Below are 22,236 nucleotides of genomic sequence, written 5' to 3' on the forward strand. Positions count from 1 at the left end.
TTTTATGTTTGAATGTTAATTGTATATTCTTTCAGTTAACATTAAATCTGTTCGCAAACGCATTCCAGGAATAGCAGACTTATTTTTTACGTTTTATAAATTTTTTTGTGAAATATTTGCTACGGTTAGTAAAAGTTAAAAAAATTGTGTACTTAATTTAATACATTGATTCAGTTGCACTTTCAACAACCGACCTAGATTGATTGTGAAGAATTTCTGCGAAATAGGTTACTAGAAGAAGAAGTGACGAAGAGTGACGAAGCCAACCTAAGCTATTCTTTAACAATATTACGCACAAATCTCAGAAACTACTGGACGTTTCGAAAAAAAAAACAGTGTTAGAAAGCCAATTTATCGAGCTATTTTTTATCTGAGGGCGCTGAGTAGCTCCCACGGGATACGGGTGGAACTGCTGGCTAAAGCTAAAGTCTTATATTAGTTTAATCAGAGTGATTGAATATGAATGATACGACATTCACCAGTAGGATAATCGGGCTATCGGTCAATCGCCGATTATCCTCGTATTCAGGCTCCATTGAGTAAATATAGTAGTTACGGAATTCAGGGAATCAAAGATAGAACGTAAATAAACAACTACCCGCTTTTCATATAATTCCTTTGTTTGTGCCAATCACACGAAACACAGAACCGAATATAATTGAAGAGACTGTTTACATTGTTTTTGTTCTTTATTTCGATGCGTAGACTTCTACATTAACTTTGTAAATAATTTAATGTCACTAGGCTTCTATTTAATTTGAGTGCAATCGAACATTTATTTTCCTTGTATTTATTAGTTAGGAAATCTTAAAGGATACTTATAAGTTATTCTGATCTTGAGAGTTATGCATAAAATCAAGTAACATTCCACTAATCAAGCTTAAGTGTAGTTGGTTTTTTTTCGCAAGTCAATTAATATTAGTTTAAAAAACCTGACAAATAACCGATAATTTCATAGAGGACGTTAATCTGTTGGCTCGTACGATTTTGGATAAACGACTCGCTTTGTGATTTGATGTCTTTCAATTATCTTTTAGGTTTTATTATCGAGCGTTAGATTGAAACAAATAGACCTGTTTTGTATTCCAATAAGCGGCTTTATAGCTCCCCAGGTTAGTTACAAACGGATTAAAAGTTTATCGGTTTAGGAATTGAAGATGAATGGGAAAATATCGCGTAGTCCTTGAGTTAGACGTAGCTTTGCGGTTAGAGGTCATCGTCTTTTCATTTTGACTTTGAACTTTAATTAAACATTAGACTCTGTTATCTGTCTGATCTGTCTTTAAGTTACATAAAAATCGTTGTGTTTTTATTTGTTTGTACTTTTCTTTCTGAGCTAACACTTGTTGTTTTCCCAGCATAATAGAAGTGTGCGAGAGATTTATTGCTTTTAATCGTATCGGGCAGGGTCATGCCGCCGCGAGAAAACTTGTGAGGAGAATCTTAAAACGGCCATTTGTTTTTGTTGCTATGAATGCTGGTACTAGTTGGGTACTTGACTTCAAACGACTGCACTTGAAATAAAAATAATCGTAGTGTCCAACGCAACGACTGTCTAGCACTTTGTGTGTAAATGTGTCTAACATTGCACATCAGAGCTGCCATATTACTTTGAATTATTCTACAGCAATAATAACTGACAAATTGCTCATTCAAACTAAAGACTCGGAAACTTTATGCGTCTTAGAATATTGGGAAACTGTAACATTCCGTATAATTGAGTAGAAACTTGTTTAAATTCTACTTAGCTTGTTGTTAGTATAGTAACTCGAATTTTACCCTAGTTTACTATCTTAAAATAATATTTGAATATTGTGTGTATTAAAGAAGAGTACCATAACAAGTTTATAATTAAAAATGGGAGGCTGGATGGCTCAATACTTATTCAAAGACTATTCGCGTTGTTTATTAGCCTCAGGGGTGAAATACTGTGTTTCAGAGGAGGACAAAGTGCTATAAAATTAAGTTTAGTGTAGGTATTTTAAATACCTATTGAATTAAAGCAAAATTGTTCCACACACACTCTATTTGAGTAGGCACTAAAATCAAGGTCAAATCTTAATTTGACTTTTTATTTAAAAGTCAATTTAAAAATAAAATGCGTCTAAAATAAATGTCAATACCATAATAACAATAATTATTTATTCATTGAATCATTATTTTAATTTAGACATAGTTTATTTTAGTTTTATGATCTGAATCAAACTGACAATTTTCAGAACTTCATTTTAATTAAATACCTTAAGAATATAATATAAACAACTGTCTCGTAGTTGAAGGTATGCACTAACTATCAATATTTATTTACGTAGGTACATAATATCTAGGTGAGTTAGAACAAAAGCTTTTCTTTTACAAGAGCATGTATTAGCTTTCCGGTCGGCTTCAGGAAATTGCTCATTAACGCTAGAAGCTATCAATTACCTCCGTATCTTAGTATAAAACACCAGACTTATCTTACGTAACTTAGTTTAAAATATGAGGTATCATATTTTATCGGTTGCATCGTTAAAAAGAAACTTCAATTCATGTTGAAATCTAGCTCTTAATCTATGGTGTGTAGTTCGCGTTACAGGGCTTTTTTGCCATACCTATGAAAAATATAGCCTATGTCACTCGGGGATAGAGAAGATTCCAAACAACGATAGATTCAATCGGTTCTGTAATTCTGGAGCCTTTACGAAACAAACCAACTAAAATATTATTTCCTCTTTACCTATTTATATAACCTACATATAGGAGGTATTGAGTACAAAGTGCATAAGCTGTATATCACAGTGTGCAAAGAAAATGACATTCAAATTACCTCCCATGTCTTTGAAACTGACGTTCCCTCGACGCTAGTTTCCAAGTAGCATCAAACGACTATCTCTCCCCAAAGACATGGCGCGGATGCTCAGAATTCTCTTTCATACTTACTGAATTCTTTGATGGATAGCATGCAAATTAACACAATAAGGCACATCAATAAGGATGAATTGGCTCAACCAAAATTGACGTATAATTAACCAATCACCGCTGTTTGAATACCTCTAATTTTGCTCTATGAGTTAGGTATACTTAATTATGATTTTATGATCAAACCGCAGTTGTAAAGGATCCACGTATTGGTATATTTTCCTGTTGAGAGAATATTTTTTACCATTGCTCAATTATCGCTGTTTTGAATAATTTACAGTAAAAAGTAATGATTCTCACACACATACCTATTCGAGAGAAGCTTCATTACTCCATTTCTACGTCTAGTCTTTCAAGAAATAGTTCCAGATATTAAACTATAAAGAGAATATTACACAATACAATTTTAGTAGACATCTTCGAGACACATGATCCCACTGTGTGTTTTGTAATTCTATATACTGTTAGCAGCTGAAACGGTTTGTAACGTAACGACCCAGTAGTTGTGAGTTACACAATGACTTCGTTTCAGCTCAGCTGACGTAGGTCAGTAAATACTACGCGTTTATGACGTTAGAACAGCTTTCGTGTCACGAAAATAGATTTTCCAATAACTCTTAAAGCTTATATATTTGACTAGGCTCCGCACGTGGTATCACTCGCTGGTGTTCGAAATATACCTGATTGAAGCCACATTTCCACTTTGGTAGTTATAGGCGTAAATATTCAAGGAATACCCGTATGGGAGAGGTATTTAGGTAGGTTTAGAAGAAGGAATGAACATTTACCCAGAGGGTCGGTCTATACGAGGATGTTTTGCGGAATTCGATTCTTCGAAATATCGATACATAGTCCTGTTTGGACATAGCATCTTTTCATCTTACTCATACGCTAAAAATATTATGATGTTCCTGTTTTTTCTGGTTAAAAAATATCTTATAAAAAGATACAATTGAAACGATTACGTTAATCACATCTTTTGATGAGTGAGAACAGTTTTTACCAATGTCGTGTCAATTTGACTACAAAAATATGAGGTATGGGTATGGATTATGATAAATTGTTATTAGCAGGTATTCGTCTATTGAAAAAAACTTGTACTAGATAATGATATCTTAGAAACGATTAATTTTATTAAACGATTTAGATGATTTAGATCTACGTGATGCGGACGTTAAAACCGGTTTCTTTGTAAAAATGAAATAGTACAGTCAATGAGTCGTTCAATTGATGCGTATTTTGGTATCTATTTTGTTGTGACGCCCGCCGACAACAGACTAAATATGTTTTGATGACGTAAGTCAAGCGGTGATCTAAAGAAGGATGTTATTGAAAATAGTGTTAAATATGAAAGCTCGTAAGTTCGGATGGTTGGAGCTGTTAATTGAAAATCTGAGGGAAAAAAGGGTAAGTTGAGGAGGTCAGATAAGCAGTCGCTCCTTGTAAAACACTGATACTCAGCTGCAGCCGGTTAGACTGGGACGCGACTCCAATATAGTTGGGGAACGGCTAGTCAAATGATATGAATGTTTTTTTTCCTACATCTTAATATAACATATAATTTTACTGCAAATGTGAAAGTTACTATGCTGATGACGTAAGCACTGAACGCATTTTAATATTTAGGACATCTTAGTAAACATGTAACATAGGTACATACCTATTATTATGCACGAGCCTAGCTCTATAGATCAAACAGGTATTAGCTAGTAAATCATGTCCTGTTTTAGTCTTCATTACATCACCAATAGTTAATTTTTTAAATTAACTTTTTTATTTTCTTTTTTAGGGTTCCGTAGCCAAAATGGCAAAAACGGAACCCTTATAGTTTCGTCATGTCCGTCTGTCCGTCTGTCCATCTGTCCGTCTGTCACAGCCGATTTACTCGGAAACTATAAGTACTACAGTGATGAAATTTGATGGGAATATGTGTTGTATGAACCGCTACAAAAATATGACACTAAATAGTAAAAAAAAGAATTGGGGGTGGGGCCCCCCATACATGTAACTGAGGGATGAAATTTTTTTTTTCGATGTACATACCCGTGTGGGGTATCAATGGAAAGGTCTTTTAAAATGATATAAAGTTTTCTAAAAAACATTTTTCTTAAAGTGAACGGTTTTTGAGATATCAGCTCTCAAAGTCGTAAAAAGTATGTCCCCCCCCCTCTATTTTTATAACTACGGGGTATAAAATTCTAAAAAAAATAGAGGTGATGCATGCTAATTAACTCTTTCAACGATTTTTGGTTTGATCAAAGTATCTCTTATAGTTTTTGAGATAGGTTGATTTAACTGTAATTTACGGAACCCTTCGTGCACGAGTCCGACTCGCACTTGGCCGGTTTTTATTATTTTATAATCTGACACATATTTTACATAATCTGCTTTTGATTACTTAGAATGTTAATAAATATGCAAAACAAAAAAATGATTTAAATTACGATCAATCATTTGTTATTTAAATTAACTGTTGTATTTTGGCTAACGTCAACTGTCATTTAACAAAAGCCTAACGCTGTAACTGAATCTGTTCTCATTAGAAATGGCAATGGAATAATACAGATAAATAAATTTAACTGGGCGAGTTATATTTTGACGTCAAAAGACGGGGCTCGAGTTAAATTTAACTGAAAGCTAAACAGTTCAGATGTTAGTCTGGCACTACCTTTGCAGGTCACCCTCAGACATACGGCTCGTGTAAACAAATGTGACAAGCTTGGCTGTCAGTCTAATGCATGTGCAAAGGTCGCGGTGGGGTCGACTACAATTAGATAATGTCAATATTGAAACGCAAAACTTTTAAATCGTCATACTTTTATACAAAATTTAGTAATAAACTTATATTTACAGATTTTAAAATTAGAAAAAAAATGAGACAGCTCCTATTAGAAGCTCTAGAGCTGGGTGTGCAAGAAAGTTGAGAACGTTGTTGAGTTCTACGAAATACTTGAACATTTGAACGGAACCCCTAACACGAGTTCAGAGCTCGATCGAATAGTTCACATGTGTACGAGTAATATTCCTCCAAATTGATTAGTTCCAAATAACGAAGCATGCACGAAATGATCCCACAAAACTTGAGGAAAACGTTTGTTGTACACAACACTTGCACCAATTATCAAAAAGTTGGGACGGTTAGGAGCAAAGTAAAAATGTATTGTAAGGCAGCCTTTTCCTCAATTTATAGACTAACATATCGGTACATTGAATAAAAAAATTAGATCTGGCTATTATATTTCATTCATGCGATATTCGTAAACTGGAATCACAATAATCCAACTTTAGACACAGAACAGAGTCGATTAACCGGCGAACCATCGACTAAAACATGCTATAATAATAGTCCGCATCTAAATCTATGGTTTGAAAAAAATCCTTGTTCTAAAGTTTGTAGTTTAATTCGAAGTACAGTTAGAATAACCTCGAAGTTTTTTACCATCATAGACCAGTTTTACCACTTTTTATATGAAGATTGACTGTGAATATTAGTTAAACCATGGTTTGTAATAACACAGTAGATTATGTTTGAGGTTTTAGTTCCCGAAACAAACATTGAAATTGATGCCAAATCAATGATGCAAAATTACCTTTTGGAGTCATTGCAAAAACTCAGGTAGGCAAATATATTTTTTGTACGGTATTATTTCTATTAGGATATAGAATCTCGAAAAGCGATTTTAAAATAGAAACAGATCGTAAAAGCGCTTTTGTTTTTCAGTGAATTGTGATCTTTATTTTATATGACTCGAGGAATCTATTCCCTCATTTATTTACAACAAGAACATTTTGAAATAAACTGAGACGTAAGACGATGTTATGTAATTTATGTTTTTTTTTCAAGCGTTGTGATTTTATTCGGCCGTGGAATTTTCTCTGAGCTATCAAAGCGTGTAAATTGAGTTACAAATGTTGTCTCCGCAACATTTTGACGCCTGTCTACGTAAATTCCTAGTCATTCTATTTTTCTATCGTAAAATTCTTAAGCTCTTAGTTTGAGGCGTATTTTTATCTTTTGTCGACAAACAATAAATTAGCAAATTAAATCCACTTGTAGACCAAGTTGACGGTGATTTTATGTTAGTACATAATTTATTTTGGCACACAATTGTTCTGTAATTTAGTGTAAACAAACAAGTGAAATTTGGCTTTGAAGACTTTATGGTTACTACTGTCACGCGACGTGGGTATTATTATTTACTGCCCCATAAACGTCTCATAGATAGGAATTCAGTATATTTATAATTACTTCTTATAGTGAAACACATATACGTGTCATAAAGAGAAGGTAACATATAAATTTTATGTGGCCATAAACAGTCATAAATGTATCCAAATATCAGGTGTTTTATTGTCACCATTAAAAACAGCTGAGCAGATTTGTATGAAATATTAAAGCTTCAGATTACACGGAACCGGTTTAGAAGATTATAAAATATTACTTGTATGCTACGCATTCGTAACAGTAGCCGACATTAATGAGTTAAAATAATTGTTTCCGTCGTAGCTTTAACATAAAGCTTTTTACATCAATATTTTCAGTGAACTATTCCAAAGGATTAAATAAGATTGGCAAGATATTCATGAACTAAAAGCGAATGGCCCTGAAGAAACAAATGCATATTAAAATATATTTCTAGTTCGCAAATAGGTGGTAAATGAAATCAGTGGCGTCTCAATGTTACGAAATAAAAAAACTTTAATTAAATTATTCTTTAAGTTAGAAAAGTGATATTAAAAATTTCTCTCCGAGTTGCTATCCTTATCTTGATCGAATTAATTCTTTGGATTTCGTAGACTGAAAATGTGTGGGTTATAAAGACCTTTCGAGACGTCGGGCGTTGGTCAGAGGTCGCTTAGTACCCAGACCCACAATATTTTATGTAAATGTTCTCACTAACTTCCCTTGGAGCGTTCGGGCCGTGGATGGGTGACCATCATAACGGGTTACTCCGTGTTTCGGAAGGCACGTTAAAAAAGTGCATCCCGGCTGTCATTTGAACATGTCAGACTGTTCGTTACGGGTAGCTAGAATCTAGAAATTAGCATCTTTTATTATTAGGTATCAGGTAGCCCGGATAAGGCCCCATTCCTCTATAATACACTGGTACTCTAGACTGGAAGCCGACCCCTACGGGAAAAGGCTAGGTAACTGCAGATAACGTTGTCACTTACTTTTGACACAATATAAATACGAGGAGAATAAACAAACTTCTCTCACACTTTCCTTTTAGAAAAGGATCGCCCGATACTTGTGGCTGAACTTTATGGGGCCTTGTTTTGATTTCCAATAAGGATTGGAGGATTGGGTCACTAGTTCACGAAGATTTAAAGTTATATAATGTCGGAGGTTGTTTGTAAACAGAAATAGACAAATAGGTTCATTTTATCTTGTAAACAGGAACATGCCATTGATCTTATTGATAGCTAATATTGAAGCTATTTTCAAGTTTCTGAATTGAGTACTTAATTACATGGTTGGTTAATGAGTAGTGTTTTGCTAGTGCTTATAATAGAGGCAAAACTGTTTTACGTCACCGATATTTATTTCAATTTGATTGTGATTTAGGTATCAAACAATCAAGTATGACATATATTTCAAGATGGATAATCTTAGTAATCAAAGCGTTAGCATTTTAATCATTATGTTCCTAAGTTCCTATCCAACTTCGTGGACGGTCTTGTCCTTGTTTCTAATCTTTTAAATATTTAAGTGTTATGTCCTGTGTTCATGTTGCTAAGTTTAGTGAGCTATGAATATGACATAGAAGGTTATGGATTGCGTAAGTTAATTTGACTGAAACTTTGAAAGATCACGCTAACTATTAATTATAAATCTGTGGGTAAAAGGTGCTCTAACTTTTAATAAATTACTTTAAGTATAATGATTGTGTATTCCATCAATTAAATTTTGGCAACTCTGAAACCGGATTTTAAACACATTCATTCCTGCTACTTAGTTTTCTTTAGGTATAATTTTTGACTTCTTACAGCGCACTTTACTTTCTTTACAATTTTTTTGCGTCGTTTATTTTCGCGATGGCTATCATCAGTTCAATACGTACCAAAATAACACAATTATGCATAGTAGATAGTTTAAAATTCACTAGATAGACATCAGCATGAGTTTCCAAAATTAATTCGTCCATATTTTGTCAACTTAATCGTGTGTAGCCGTTCAGTCGTTAATTAATTATAATTTATGTCTAATTAGTATTTGGTCAGCTTGTGCGACCACTGTCTAAATAATTTGACTACAAAATACTAATTAAAACAATACGGTACTCGTCGGAAACGGAATTTAGTTTTAAATATGTTTACCTGAAATTGTATCTATTACGCCGTAAGTGTAAAAAGAAATTCAAAACAAATTAAATATTTAAAGTTTGTTTGGCAAGTATAATAGTGGGGAAGTACGTATATTAAATAGTACCGTTCAAAATAAGTAAGTCCAGCTGCATAATTACGGAGCAAAGTTACATACCTTCTCTTCAAATCTTTCATAATTGCCCGTTTTAAAATAAACATTGCTTTCGTAGTATAATAACACCACTATCAAAAAGACTTGTTCTCAAACATAGGAATTAAATTATGTAATCGAATGTATGTGGCCAAGTGAAATAAATCGTTATTACTTTATAATGAGAGTATCGAAGTGCATGATGATTAATGTTACTCGCTCCAGGCAGAAAGTTGGTTCACCAGTGGTATCCTGTTACTGTACCTAGACTGGGTGGTAGACGTTAGATAAACGTTAACTTCAATACTGTTAGCCATTCATTTACATTCGGCTAGACTTGAAGGTGACTTCAAATGTTATGATTTTAGATAAGGCTATGGCGAAACATTTTTTCTAGGATTTTTTCTTGGACTACAATGATGGTTGTTGTTGCAGGTGACGCTGGCGACATGGTGCGGTCGAGGCGGGCCCCGGATGGGCCGAACATACAGTGCTTTACTAGCGTCTCAGCGGCTGAGGGCCGGCGGCCCGGGTGCGTGCGCCAGTGTGCGGGGCCCCCGGCGTCTGCGCAGGCTGTCCACTGCCACCACACAGTTATATGATGCGCCGCCCCGAGCGCAGGTGAGGTCAGGCCCACAATCAAATACTAAATGGGAACAATGGGCTACGGTAACTAACGCTTCATTAACACCTATTTATAAGTTGACCTTTCTGTCAGTTGCATCAAAATTATGGCATATATTTACAACTTCTCCAAATAGAAATGTTGTCGTCAATTGGAAATACAGTTAAGTGCAGTTTAAATAATAAAAAGATAGAATTTTATTGCAACTGACATAAGTCATAATTTATTTCTTTCATTTGACAAAATATTCATATTTATTTTAAATGATGATTATCTTAACGGATGTTGGATATTTGGGTTTTTGTTATTAAATAAAGATCTTGAAATGTCAGTAGCCGGTAATCATCAGTAGGTAGCATCTACCTTTATACTGATAATGAGAAAACATAAACAACCTTAATGGTATTATAAATAAAAATAAAAGAATTGAAGATCACCTTGAATTAATTCAAATCATGGGTCAACTCTTCAATGTCAGAGTTTTAATTACAGTTGCTGGTGCTTAAATAATACACTCATTATAAACTAGAATGTTAGATATATTAAACCCACATGTCACATTCGTATCTACAATTCAATATGATTCAATCTCGTATTGGGGTTACCTCGCCAAACGAGGTCCTTGAACTTTAGAGGTCGTATTAAAAATAATTTATAATAAATCAATTAGTCGCGACGTCTTGTTGTCATCTAAGTATCAACACTATACGCTACAGTCACTTAAAAATCAGCCTCATCATAGGATGCATTTTTTTTTAATATACGCGTCGTCATGGCATACATAAAATACTTATAGCGTCACACAGCAAAATTAATTTCGTTGTTGATTCAACTTCCATTTTCATGCAATATTAAAAACAGCTCACGTTGATTGATGGCCAATCAGTATTTCCGCCATCTTTGATACATTTTTATTTTAAGAATTTATTTTTACTCAGATGAGTGGAAAACATATGGGGTCACCATACAAGATATTTGAAAAATGGTGTGTTGATTGAAAGATTTCTACGGAAAAGTTCTTCATATTTTAATCACATAAATGAGTACATGCATTCTACGTATAAGTCAGTATTCATATGCAAAAGAGAATATATGAATTTATTATAATTTGATTGAAATTCGCATGCATTAATTATTAGATATTTCTATTTGAATTGTGATTGTGAAGAATCTAATAGATAGGTGGCTATTTATCAATATTTGTAACCAATATCAAACGAAGGTGGTTAAATTATTTTTTTTTCAAATAAATCCATTTTGGCATTGGGTGCAGGAAGTTTGATTTCAAAAGAAATGAATATTACGAAACTAGACCAATTACCCAAGTACCTACTGACGTCAATTGGTGATCATGGGTTCAGATTAATATTTTTTTTTCTTCAAAATTGCATTGATTATGTTCTTCTTCTTCTTCGCGAGTCGATGGCAAACTTAAATTTTTGAGGCCCAATATTTCGCTACGCATACGGCATTGTCAGTAGCGTTATAGAGGTCATCCACTATGCAGCTGTCGGGGCATAGTCGGCAGCATAAAAGGTGCCGCATGGTTTGTGGTATGGCACCACACCCGCAGCTATTGTCGTCAGTGTAGCCCCACTTACATAGGTTTTCCCTGCACCTGCCTACCTGTGCACGTAGCCTGTTAAGAGACTTCCATACAGGCCACGGTTGGTCGTAACCTGGTGGAAGTCGTTCCACGGGTGGAAGGAAGTCAGGCAGGGCAAGTTCTCCCCATTGTTCGATGCGGGTCTTAGGAGCATCTTTAACTGGGGCCACACTGGCGAGGAAACTGTTCCTGCTTTTTAGTCGGCTGCGCGGTGGTTTAGCGCCATGTAGCGGATGACGTTGGTCCGTTTCTTGGCGCATTTTTTCCAGGGAGGCAGCCACGTTCCTGCGTACCGCTGGGGGTGCAATTCCGGCGAGTGGATAAAGCATTTGAACCGGTGTTGGTTTGAGACAGCCTGTTATTAGTCTACACGTCTCATTAAGAGCTACATCCACCCCCTTTGTGTGCGTGGAGCGACCCCAAACCGGGCAAGCATATTCACCGGCAGAAAAACATAATGCTAATCCAGTGGTACGCAGGACATTCGGGGCAGCGCCCCATTTGGAGGTGGTTAGACGTCGCAGGAGGTTATTACGGCTGAACACTTTCTTCCTGACGTTCTCGCAGTTGGTCTTATACGTCAGTGACCTATCTAAGGTAATCTATCATTACCTATCTATCTATCATGACCTATCATTGATTATGTTAATTGGTTGAGTTTGTAACCGTATTAGATAAGTTATAAATGTCATCTGATAAGAATCTCTAACCTGCAATAAGGTAAACGCGGGTGAAGTCGTCATGCCCCAATAGTCGTCAATTAATCTAAAAACTTTTATTTATTATTTCTTCAGAACTTAAAATGGGCCGGCTTATATGTCAACATATTGTTGATAATATATTGCACAATTGAAATGACAATACAGGGTTTTAACAGTCATGGCATCGGAGATATGTTAGTCGAAACGTGTGTGCCCTAACAAAATCGTATTTTCGTGAAGTTCAGCTGTCAAAAATGAAACTCAGCACGTGGTTTTGTGTTTTGATTTACATAACTCCAGTGGGGTCTGTGGTATGTTTTTTTGTTTAATTAGATAGTTAAGTTTATTTGCTGACGATGTAATATGCAATTTGGAATACTTTTAACATAGAAGATATATTTTTTTAATGTGACATCTATTGGTACTTTAAAACTCCAATTTGACCCAAAACCCGTCAATTTTAGAATTATTATGACGACTACTGGGACATGCTCAAAAGTTGCACCTAATCTCGTCATAATGAGGATATTTTGTGTTTTACAGTACAAAATGCGAATAAATAGCTAATAACGGGACTTTTACAATTGTTAACTCTCTAGAACAAACATATTTAAGGTTTAGACTACATTTGTTGATAAAACTGCGTTTCTTTTAAGCTTTTTCTTAGGGGTAAATTTTACTCTGCTGGTTCTAGATGCACGTTCACAGTTATGCTATTCAATTCTATTAATATGTTTCTTAATGGTTAAATTCCCTGTTTTCTATAAGTACTTATGCACTTTCTGCGAGTGTTTTTTTTAGTTATATATTGGCCACTGTAGTCCTCCGCCATTCGATTAAGGAAACGTGATACATATCTACCGCTTTGGGTACAAGTAGGTCTACCACTAGCCTTTGTAGGCTTGGATTACAATTTGTGGTAAGCAAAAATTGACTGTTCTTACACTATGCTTTTTGTTCGAAATAACTGCATGTCGTCACGCGTATTGTACCGCGTCTCCCTAACGTGCCTTAATAGCGCCTGTATAAAAATTATGTCATTCAACTAGTTTTGACGCAAAAAATGTTAAAATCAGTTTTAAAACTAAGATGACAAAGCTTCCATCGCTGTCACTTCTCTTCTTTGCTTGTCGTATTCGATATTGATGGGTAAAGAGTAATCTTAAGTAAGATTTTTTTATTTAAAATTGTATGTACCTAGTGATTGCATGCTCGTAATTTTAATTGCAAATCATGACTGAAAGAAACTACAAGCAAGAGGGCCTTTTAAAAGTCATAGAAGCTGTAAATCAAGGGGCCACAACATCAGATGCAGCAAGAAAATTTAAAAAGGCCCTTTTGAAACAACTTTAATGAAATGGTGACACAAAACCGACAATTATCCCTGTATAAATATACTATAGAAATGAACCCAAGGACAATCCCTGGTTCTGTGCTAAACTATTGTTAACTATGGAGGAAAACTACTTGGGCTATTGCGTTGGGATGTTAGTGGATTAGGATATAGGAAACTATAGGAACTATGGCACCTGCCGATGACAATGTATAAAATACATGTTAAAATGGCAGGTGGAGGCTCGCCAGCTCACTTACTGGCCCCCCGGGAATCAGTCACTGATTATCAACAAGAGGACATGAGCGGCTGAAGGGTGAGGATACCGCGGCGGACTTTAAACGCAGATCACGCGCTCCCTGCGGGTCCAGCATCAACGGCTCAATCGTCTCTCGAGCCTATGAGGCGCGTCACACGAGGCACCCTCCCTCCGAGCAGGGCTGCTAACCCCGCTCTAGCGACTCCACTCTGGACGGCCAATAAAGGCAAGCCAGAGGCGGGAGACCTATCCTCTAATCATAATTTTGTTTTATACATTTAAAACATATAACTGTTCAGACAGTTTGAACTTGCAAATTTTGATTGCAAAGTTTGATCTTTGCAAATCTTACTTAGCATGCGCTAAGTAGTACAAAGTTCTGATGAATGACATCCTTACCTACATATTTATGAATGTTAGTAATTATTTCGCGGAAAGCTATATGATCAATGTGGCTTTTATTTTTTTGTGAAAACTAATTATTTCATTTTAAAATTTAAATATTTTAATAGTAATAATTGGGTATAATTTAGGCGGTCACCAAAAATATTTTTAAGACTCTAAGCTGAGGCACCAAATAAAATAAACAACTCCAAAAAAAATTAATTGACTTTATTAAAAGGGCACTAAAGTATATAATATTATGATCCAAAAAAAATAAAATAACATCAGAAAAATCGCAAATCTCGCACAAATATTATTTTTGGTTCCCAAAATGGATTAATGGTCACCAAATTCTATCCAACTAAAAGATTAATATTACTACCAAAAATCAAAGTTAGTGACGAAAACGAATTGCTGCAAAACCGACTCCACGTAGTCTTGTCTGCCCTACCCCTAGAGTGCAATTCAAAGCCGCGTAGGCGCGGAGGGGCGAGGCGGCCTGCGAGCTGAGGCGTAGGTAGTTTTAATGCTCGCCGCCGCGACTGAGGCTGGCTGGCGGAGCCGGCCAGCAAGCCGAAGCTGCGGTAGTGAGCGTGAAAACCGTCTGCTACGATAAGCTCGCATGGGACCGCCGGAGCTCCGCAGCGCCGGAGCCGTGACAGAAGCCATGCTTGCTGCATGTTGCGTGCTTACATTTTAAACGTACTGAGTTACACACAAATTCATATAACAATAAATAAGCGACATACGTTTGGGCACCCCAGTATATTAATTGGTATTTGGGAAATATTCTAGCGATCGTTAGCTTTTTTAGTCTAACAAAAATGACCAAATTAGGATCATGGTATTACATAATTGGTAACATCTAAGTAGTGACAATATATAATATTTGGTCTAAAGTGTATTTTAAAGGCGTCCATATATTTTTTTAGTAGTCAATAATACGAAAAAATGGTTTTATTTAATAATATTTTTGGAAACGTTATTTGGTGACCATTTATCCATTTTGGTAACTGTTTAGAATTTTTTTGGTAGTAAAACAGGTACTTTTTTGGGTGGTGTTTAAACACAAGCCGTAATAATTTTACTCGTGCTACATATGCACATGACTGCATGGTTATTATAATTAAGAAATATAACATATATATTATAGACTGATTTTGTAATTCCAAGCGTTTGATAAATAGGGATATAAATTAAAATGCAACTATATATCTGTTTTATTGAATACCTGCTCTTCTAACAGATTATGTTTCAAAGGCACAAGTGTGCTAAACAAATTCAAGCACAAAAAAGTGTACATAACTTGAACTTTATGTTCAAGGGCAGAGAGTTTAGATTAGCATTAAAATTTGACGAGTACTGGGAATATTTGACGAGTATCCGTACAAATCAGACGACTATTGGTACAAATCGCCCTTTTTTTACGTTTGCCAATAATAAGTACATAAATCCATCAAAATGATTAATAAAACATTAGTTAATTAGAATAACGAATAAATACTCTATCACGTCATGCAAAAATTTTCATTTTCTATTGAATATTTAACGCACAGTAGCGCTTCAAAGTCAGCGATTTCCGAAATCCGACGACTATTGGTACGTTTACCTTAATAGTAATTGCTAATTAATGCACCATTTGTCTAGAAAGGAATCGTTTAGTTAAATTATGTTCCTTGATAGTCGTTTGATTTACTGACGGTCAATACTAGATCAATTCTGTCTGTATTTTTATTTAATATATTTTCTCTTCGTCAAATGTGCACTAGAATGTTAGAATCTCGTCGCAGAATAAAATGATACTTCAAAATAAAATTATGTCGTTAATGTCATAAGAGTTATTTATATTTATATATCAATATTTCAAGTGTTATTCTTTATCATATTATTATACATATAAATTGATTAAAACGAACAGTGGCACGTGTAAGTTGACCTGTCGTGTGTTTGTTTATATCTTATGTCATAGTTTTTTAAACACCAATATCTTTTTCGTATTGATTTCGCTAATAAAACGGAATTTAGCGATACTAATTAGAATTTATTGCAAGGAAGTTGATAACGATTGCCAATATCACCTACATACGATTTAAATAATAACTACACAGTGATTTTAAATGCCTAAACAGATTATGCAATTTGGTTAGCGATACTGTGACAGTTAAAATTCTATTGAATCGGCTTTGAAGTTATTTAGAAAGTGCCAAAATCAAAAATTATTAAAATGTCACATATTAGTATATGTTTTTTAACAAATAAAATCTTTATCTCAATTACGGGGAAGAGGAACACATCAAAAATTTAAAACGTATAAAATAACCTAAAACTTGTCGAATTCGATGAAAGCGTCTCCCACAAGAAAATAATTTATGTGCACATCAATTAATTGGTTAGCTCGGAAGTTATATAATCCTAGTAGTGTTACCATGACAGTTGTTTAAATCGTTGGATTAATTTCATAGTTTTGTGAATAGAGTTGAAATAGACGCGAATACGAAAAAAAAATCATAAAATTGCAATGATATAATACACTAGGTATATGTAGAACATTACAAAATGTTTAAATTAATAATTGTTATTGCCATAATTAATAATTTAAATAAGAAAAATTGTATTGTTTGTTTATTACAGTTGACATTCAATGAAATCCTCAATTTACCTATATCTACTAAAATCGATTGAATCGTATAGTTTTGTTCGTATTTTTATATGTTATCAGATATAAACTCAGTCACGACCAAGAGTAAAAACAAGGTTAAGTTTATTGGTATGTATCTAAAAAAACTCGTATTAGGGCCGATCCGCCCTTGACCGGCTATAATGTCCATTTTATTACATTTAATACCGATTTTATTGAGGAATCTTCGAGAGCAATTTTCTAAATATAACCTCTTTTAATATTTTACGCCGGCATCTTAAACATTCCTTGGGCTAACGTGATAATAATGCTCTTGAATTTATTGCGGTAACCTCCGAAATATAGCTTAGCCCTGGATTGCTTATGGCAAGCCGTTTTTCATCAAAATTTTCCCAACACTGCTTAGATTTTCGTTTTCGTACGCATAATTCATAAATGGTCGTGAACTTAAAACATTAGCGGCTCGCACGGTTTTAAGAAAAACAACAGCAAGAATGTGCTCGTTGATACAACGGGTGAATTTTTAAATTTTGATATCTACATGATACATGATGCAAATAACATCAATGCTGCACAGAGAATGATGTCAATTCGATTATATTTTTTGGCCGGTGCTGATTGACGTCGACTGCTTGAGTCGATCATTTGATCTCATCATAAGTCTCATTTAGACCTAATAATGTCTGTACCTTTTCCCTGAGGCTAACATTATGTGTCACGCCATTCCAGGGTCACTATCATAAACATCCTGTTTATGTCATTCTTAATGTAACAACCTGTTAATGGGTTCTCCGAAAAAGGTCTCTAAAGCAAGGCCATTTTATATGCCAAAACGTGCAGGGGTTGTCTCTTAATAATCATGAAAATACCATGTGAAATGCGAGCAATGACATTCAATTAAGTGCAAATGTGTTCTGGCCTTATAGTGATGTCAGTTTTGTGAACATAATGGCTGCCGTGATGTTTATGGGAATATAACAAATCTTTTGGACTTGGAGATAATATAAGATCTATAAAAAAATGGCTTAAACTTGTTCACAGAAAATACCTCTATAATGTAATACTTGGTGCAAAGTAATCCTTATAGAAACTCAAGAAAACTGTTGCGTAGTACACTGTAAATCGATTTCCTTGTACCGGGAGTTAAGCTGACTGTTAGTGCAGAATTAGTTTTGCAGTTTATCGTTACTTTGAAGTTGTTCAACAAAACCTTATCGGCTACTTAGAACACCCAAGTCTGCCCTCGATTTAAAGCCTAGCTTCAGTGTTTATATCCGTAAAGGAATTTATTATCAAGGAAAGCATTTAATCTAAACGGATCAACTGAATTGGCGCTTTAAATCTTTCGTTGAAAAGCGTGTCAAAGTATTTTTATTACCTTCATTCTTCTTCTTTGTAGTGAAGAAATAGGATTCAGATTTATAAAGGAGATATTGCAAGATTGAATATTAAAGGTATTTTTGAAGGTAACTTAAAAAAGGTTTTTGTGAGTATGATCTATGAAATCGATTTTGAGTTGACTTTTTAATTCACAAATAAAACATCGTTAATTTTGTATTTCTGAGCAGAAATAGTTCACGTTTGGACTCTGTTAATTAAAATTCGCTTTCACATCGTTACTGCTTCTGTATGTCTACAACAAATAACCACAAAGTGGGTGATTTAAAACTGAAATTTAAGCTAAGATTCTAAAATTACTTATAAAGTCTTGGGGCCTTACTACAAAAACTTTAAACCCTGTTTTACACTTGTCTAATAAAATTTTGGCTGCAAAATGAACCATATGTCAAAGTCATAATTTGAAATTTTTTTAGACAAGGCATAAACTGACGTTTAAAAGTTTTTGTGGTAAGACGGTTGAAGTTTATATAATACCCACCCACACACACTTAGACTCATGCTTACAATTTTATTAAATCTTTATTTTTTTACTTTTATACTATTTAAAATGTATCCGCAACTATTTCCCACTGGTTTACACATTAGGCTCTGTCATAATTGTCAAAATGATTGCTAACTACCTGACACACTAAAGACGAAAGACCCTGTCTCCTGTAATACAGTTATTCAATTAGTACAGGCTGCAGGTGCTCTTTTCCACTCACTAAGTCATGTACTACATAGTTGTACTAAGCGATTTTTGTTGTGGAAAAAAAATATTGTACCCTGTTTCTTGGAGGAATAAAAGTTTTTTTTTATTTTTTTAAGTTTTAGTACAGAAGTTACTTTGTAATTTGAATTTATGTAAACATAAAATGAGAATTCTTCACTACTAAAGCGAGGCTTTCATCTACCTATACTTATAATAAATCTGTAGAGAGGTCAATTCTGTACATTGAATATATTTCCAAAATAACTATTAGGGGGTGATTAGTGATCGATACTGATGCCAAAAATGCAATCAGTAAAATTTTTGTCTGTCTGTCTGTCTGTCTGTCTGTATGTTCGTTATGGAAACAAAAACTACTAGACGGATTTCAACAAAACTTGGTACAATGATTCTTCATACTCCTGGGCAGGTTATAGGATACTTTTCATCACGCTACGATCAATAGGAGCAGAGCAGTGAAGGTAAATGTTGGGAAAACGGGAGAAGTTACTCCATTTTTTAAGCTTCCGTCGCGTGTGCAGCCCTAATGGTTACAGCTACACAGAAACCATCTAGGGCGGAAATGTTCTTCATAAAATTATGTAAAAAATATCCAATGGCAGCATATGTCTATCTTTTATAGTTGACTCACAATAACACGTAAAACTCTCGGTAGCTTAGCAGTTCGGAGCTTTCTGATTATATTTATCTACTATTTCGTTTATAACACTCTCACTCACACTTATTAAAAATAGTTAACAGTATTACCTATTCATTAAAAAAAGAATGATTTAAATCGGTAAAGAAACACCAAAGTTATACATGAAAAACGGTAATAAGCCATCGCGCGTACTACTGAATAACGCTACAAGGATCATTTTTGTGCAACAGTCGCCGCGCTCGACGCGACTCGCGGCGCGGTGGCTGCGCGAGCTTCATACAATATTTGGCTGTTGGTGCAATTGATGTGAATAGACGTTCAGAGTGTTCAACCTTATTGCGCGACTTTTATAGGTTTTAAATAATTTATTTTTAACTTTCTTTTGTTGTTATTTTATAAAATAGGTTGGTACCTATTAGTTATTTTTGTGTTTAAATAATTGTTCAAATTACAAATAGTTAACATTTTATTACTTAATGCTTAAAGTAGCAGTAAGTACGCATAGATTTAGATAATTGGAGGGGCTGGTGTTTATTATTTCTTCCTCTCTTTGCACAAAGTCCGACTCTAACGCGGACGAAGTCGCTGGCAGAAGCTAGTGTTTTATTATAATTTTCATCCAAAGACATTTCCATCATTTAAACTGTGATTAATAAAATCATAGTTAAATTTTTCAACACTTTTTAATAATTAAAATATATTAAACAAGTGCTTTGAGTTCGCCGGTCTGTCTTTTGAAGGAACTGTATTTTAAATCTGTCTATAATGAAGCTTAACTTTCATATGAGGTGACGTGCATGGGGCTGAACAATGACATATTTCTGTATTTCCTGATAGCGTATTGTGCTCAACAAAAACCAATTCCGCTTGATTAAATCACAATAGAACAAAATATTGAGAAAAATCCTTCCATTTCTGGGATCCGTAGCCAAAGGGAAAAACGGCGCCTTATTATTTCGCAGTCCGTTTGTTCGTTCGTCTGTCATCAGGATGAACAAGGATAGTTTAGTTAGGTAATGATATTTGCTGCTGTTACAAGAAAACTAGAATGCATTAAATATTTTCCGATAAAACAATTAAGTATGATTTATTGTCTGGTATCTATATACAAATAATAAATCTGTAGAAAAGTAATTTTTGTACATTGAAGAAATTGGCAAAAAAAATAGCCAGCATGTTAAAGGATAACTAACAGAACCCATTTCCATCATTTTTGTCTGTTTGTCTGTTTATCTGTTTGTTTGTTCGGGATTCACGTAAAATCTACGAATTCAATGCAGACAATGCTTATATACAAAAATTCTACGTAACTTGGGGTATTACTTAGATTTTGTTTCATCGAAATCGATTCACTCTATCAAAAGATATGATTAATTTTGTGAATTCAAGATGTAAAATATTACGACACGCGATCTGTTTGTCAAAACTGTACATTTGAATGTTGTACTTATATTAGTTGATCGGCCTATTATTAACCTTAACACAGAAAATCACACCTTCATAAGTAACTTCGGAAGAAAAAAAAAATATGAAAATTGTGTTTAGCCAAGGTTAAAGTAGCTCCATCTGTGGTAATCTGTGTTAAATAAAATACATAAAATTTGTCAAAGGAGCGAGGTGGTAAATGACAATAAATTACCATATATTCTTTATAGAGGATTATTATTTCAACAGATGGAGTTGTGTATTTTCTGTAATTCACCATATTTTAACACGTAGTGTAATTTTTCGATAGACATTTCAATAGTGTTTGTCAGTTTGCCGTGCCACATCAAAATCCAATTATAATTATTACCTTGATGAAAGGAAAATAATAGTTCTCAGCCAAATTTAAAACGGTGCCATCTAAATTATTTTTTGAACATTATGTCAAAAATGATGACTTTAGTATAACAATTAATTATCATTTAAAGTTACAGATGGAGTTTATATCAGGATTTTTTCATAAACATAGTTTAGCTTATCTTCCACTAATGTGGTGGCCTTATAACAAATTACTTTGAGTGAGTAGTATTAAGTAGACCTTCATTATTTTTTCTGATGCAAAATATGTAAACTTAATCCTAGAAGAAAGGAGGATCTGTCTCTCGCAAGCGCTGCTAAGCGTGAGGTAGGTAGGTAATGTAGGATTCTGTAGCTTTAAGAACAAGCCCAGATACAAAGTGCAGATAAGAAATGGGAGCTTTCTCGATTTAATACCATACACACGTAAAATGCTTTATGCGTCTGAAAACGTACAAATTGCACGTCGCATACCAGAGACATGCTTACTTTCAACTTCTGATCGCAAATACACTGTTCACGATTACGAACAGTCTCAGTAAGACCCGAGCCAAGTCTAAAAAAACACCTTTTATATAAAACTACGTTTGATGTCATTCAATCACAAAGACAGAATTGTTTTCTGTTGCAAATCCTATCCACCTGTATATCCTAATCCAGCATGCATTGCAGGTGTGCATTGCACAAAAACCAATGGTATCCTATTCGAGAAGTCAAAAGAGTCGACCTGCCAACGTCAGCTTCTGCGCTAAGCAAGTGTTCTTAATAGTACCATCAGAATTACATTCATCGTTGAATGA

At 34.5% G+C, this 22,236-nt stretch overlaps 1 protein-coding gene across 7 annotated transcripts in view; it reads left to right on the forward strand.

Moving 5' to 3' along the window:
* The window catches only part of LOC110371637 (pyrokinin-1 receptor), an 87,914-nt gene that overhangs the window by 61,088 nt on the left and 4,590 nt on the right, over positions 1-22,236 (forward strand). For 4 of the 7 annotated variants that reach the window (XM_064037566.1, XM_064037568.1, XM_064037565.1 and 1 more), the window contains exon 5: positions 9,794-10,027. In XM_064037566.1, coding sequence (XP_063893636.1) covers positions 9,794-10,027 — 234 coding nt within the window. The remainder of the gene's footprint in view (positions 1-9,793; positions 10,028-22,236) is intronic. The other 3 variants (XM_064037571.1, XM_064037570.1, XM_064037567.1) reach the window with 2 other exon arrangements.

Source organism: Helicoverpa armigera, chromosome 13 (genome assembly GCF_030705265.1).
Source record: "Helicoverpa armigera isolate CAAS_96S chromosome 13, ASM3070526v1, whole genome shotgun sequence".
Taxonomy (NCBI): Eukaryota; Metazoa; Arthropoda; class Insecta; order Lepidoptera; family Noctuidae; genus Helicoverpa; species Helicoverpa armigera.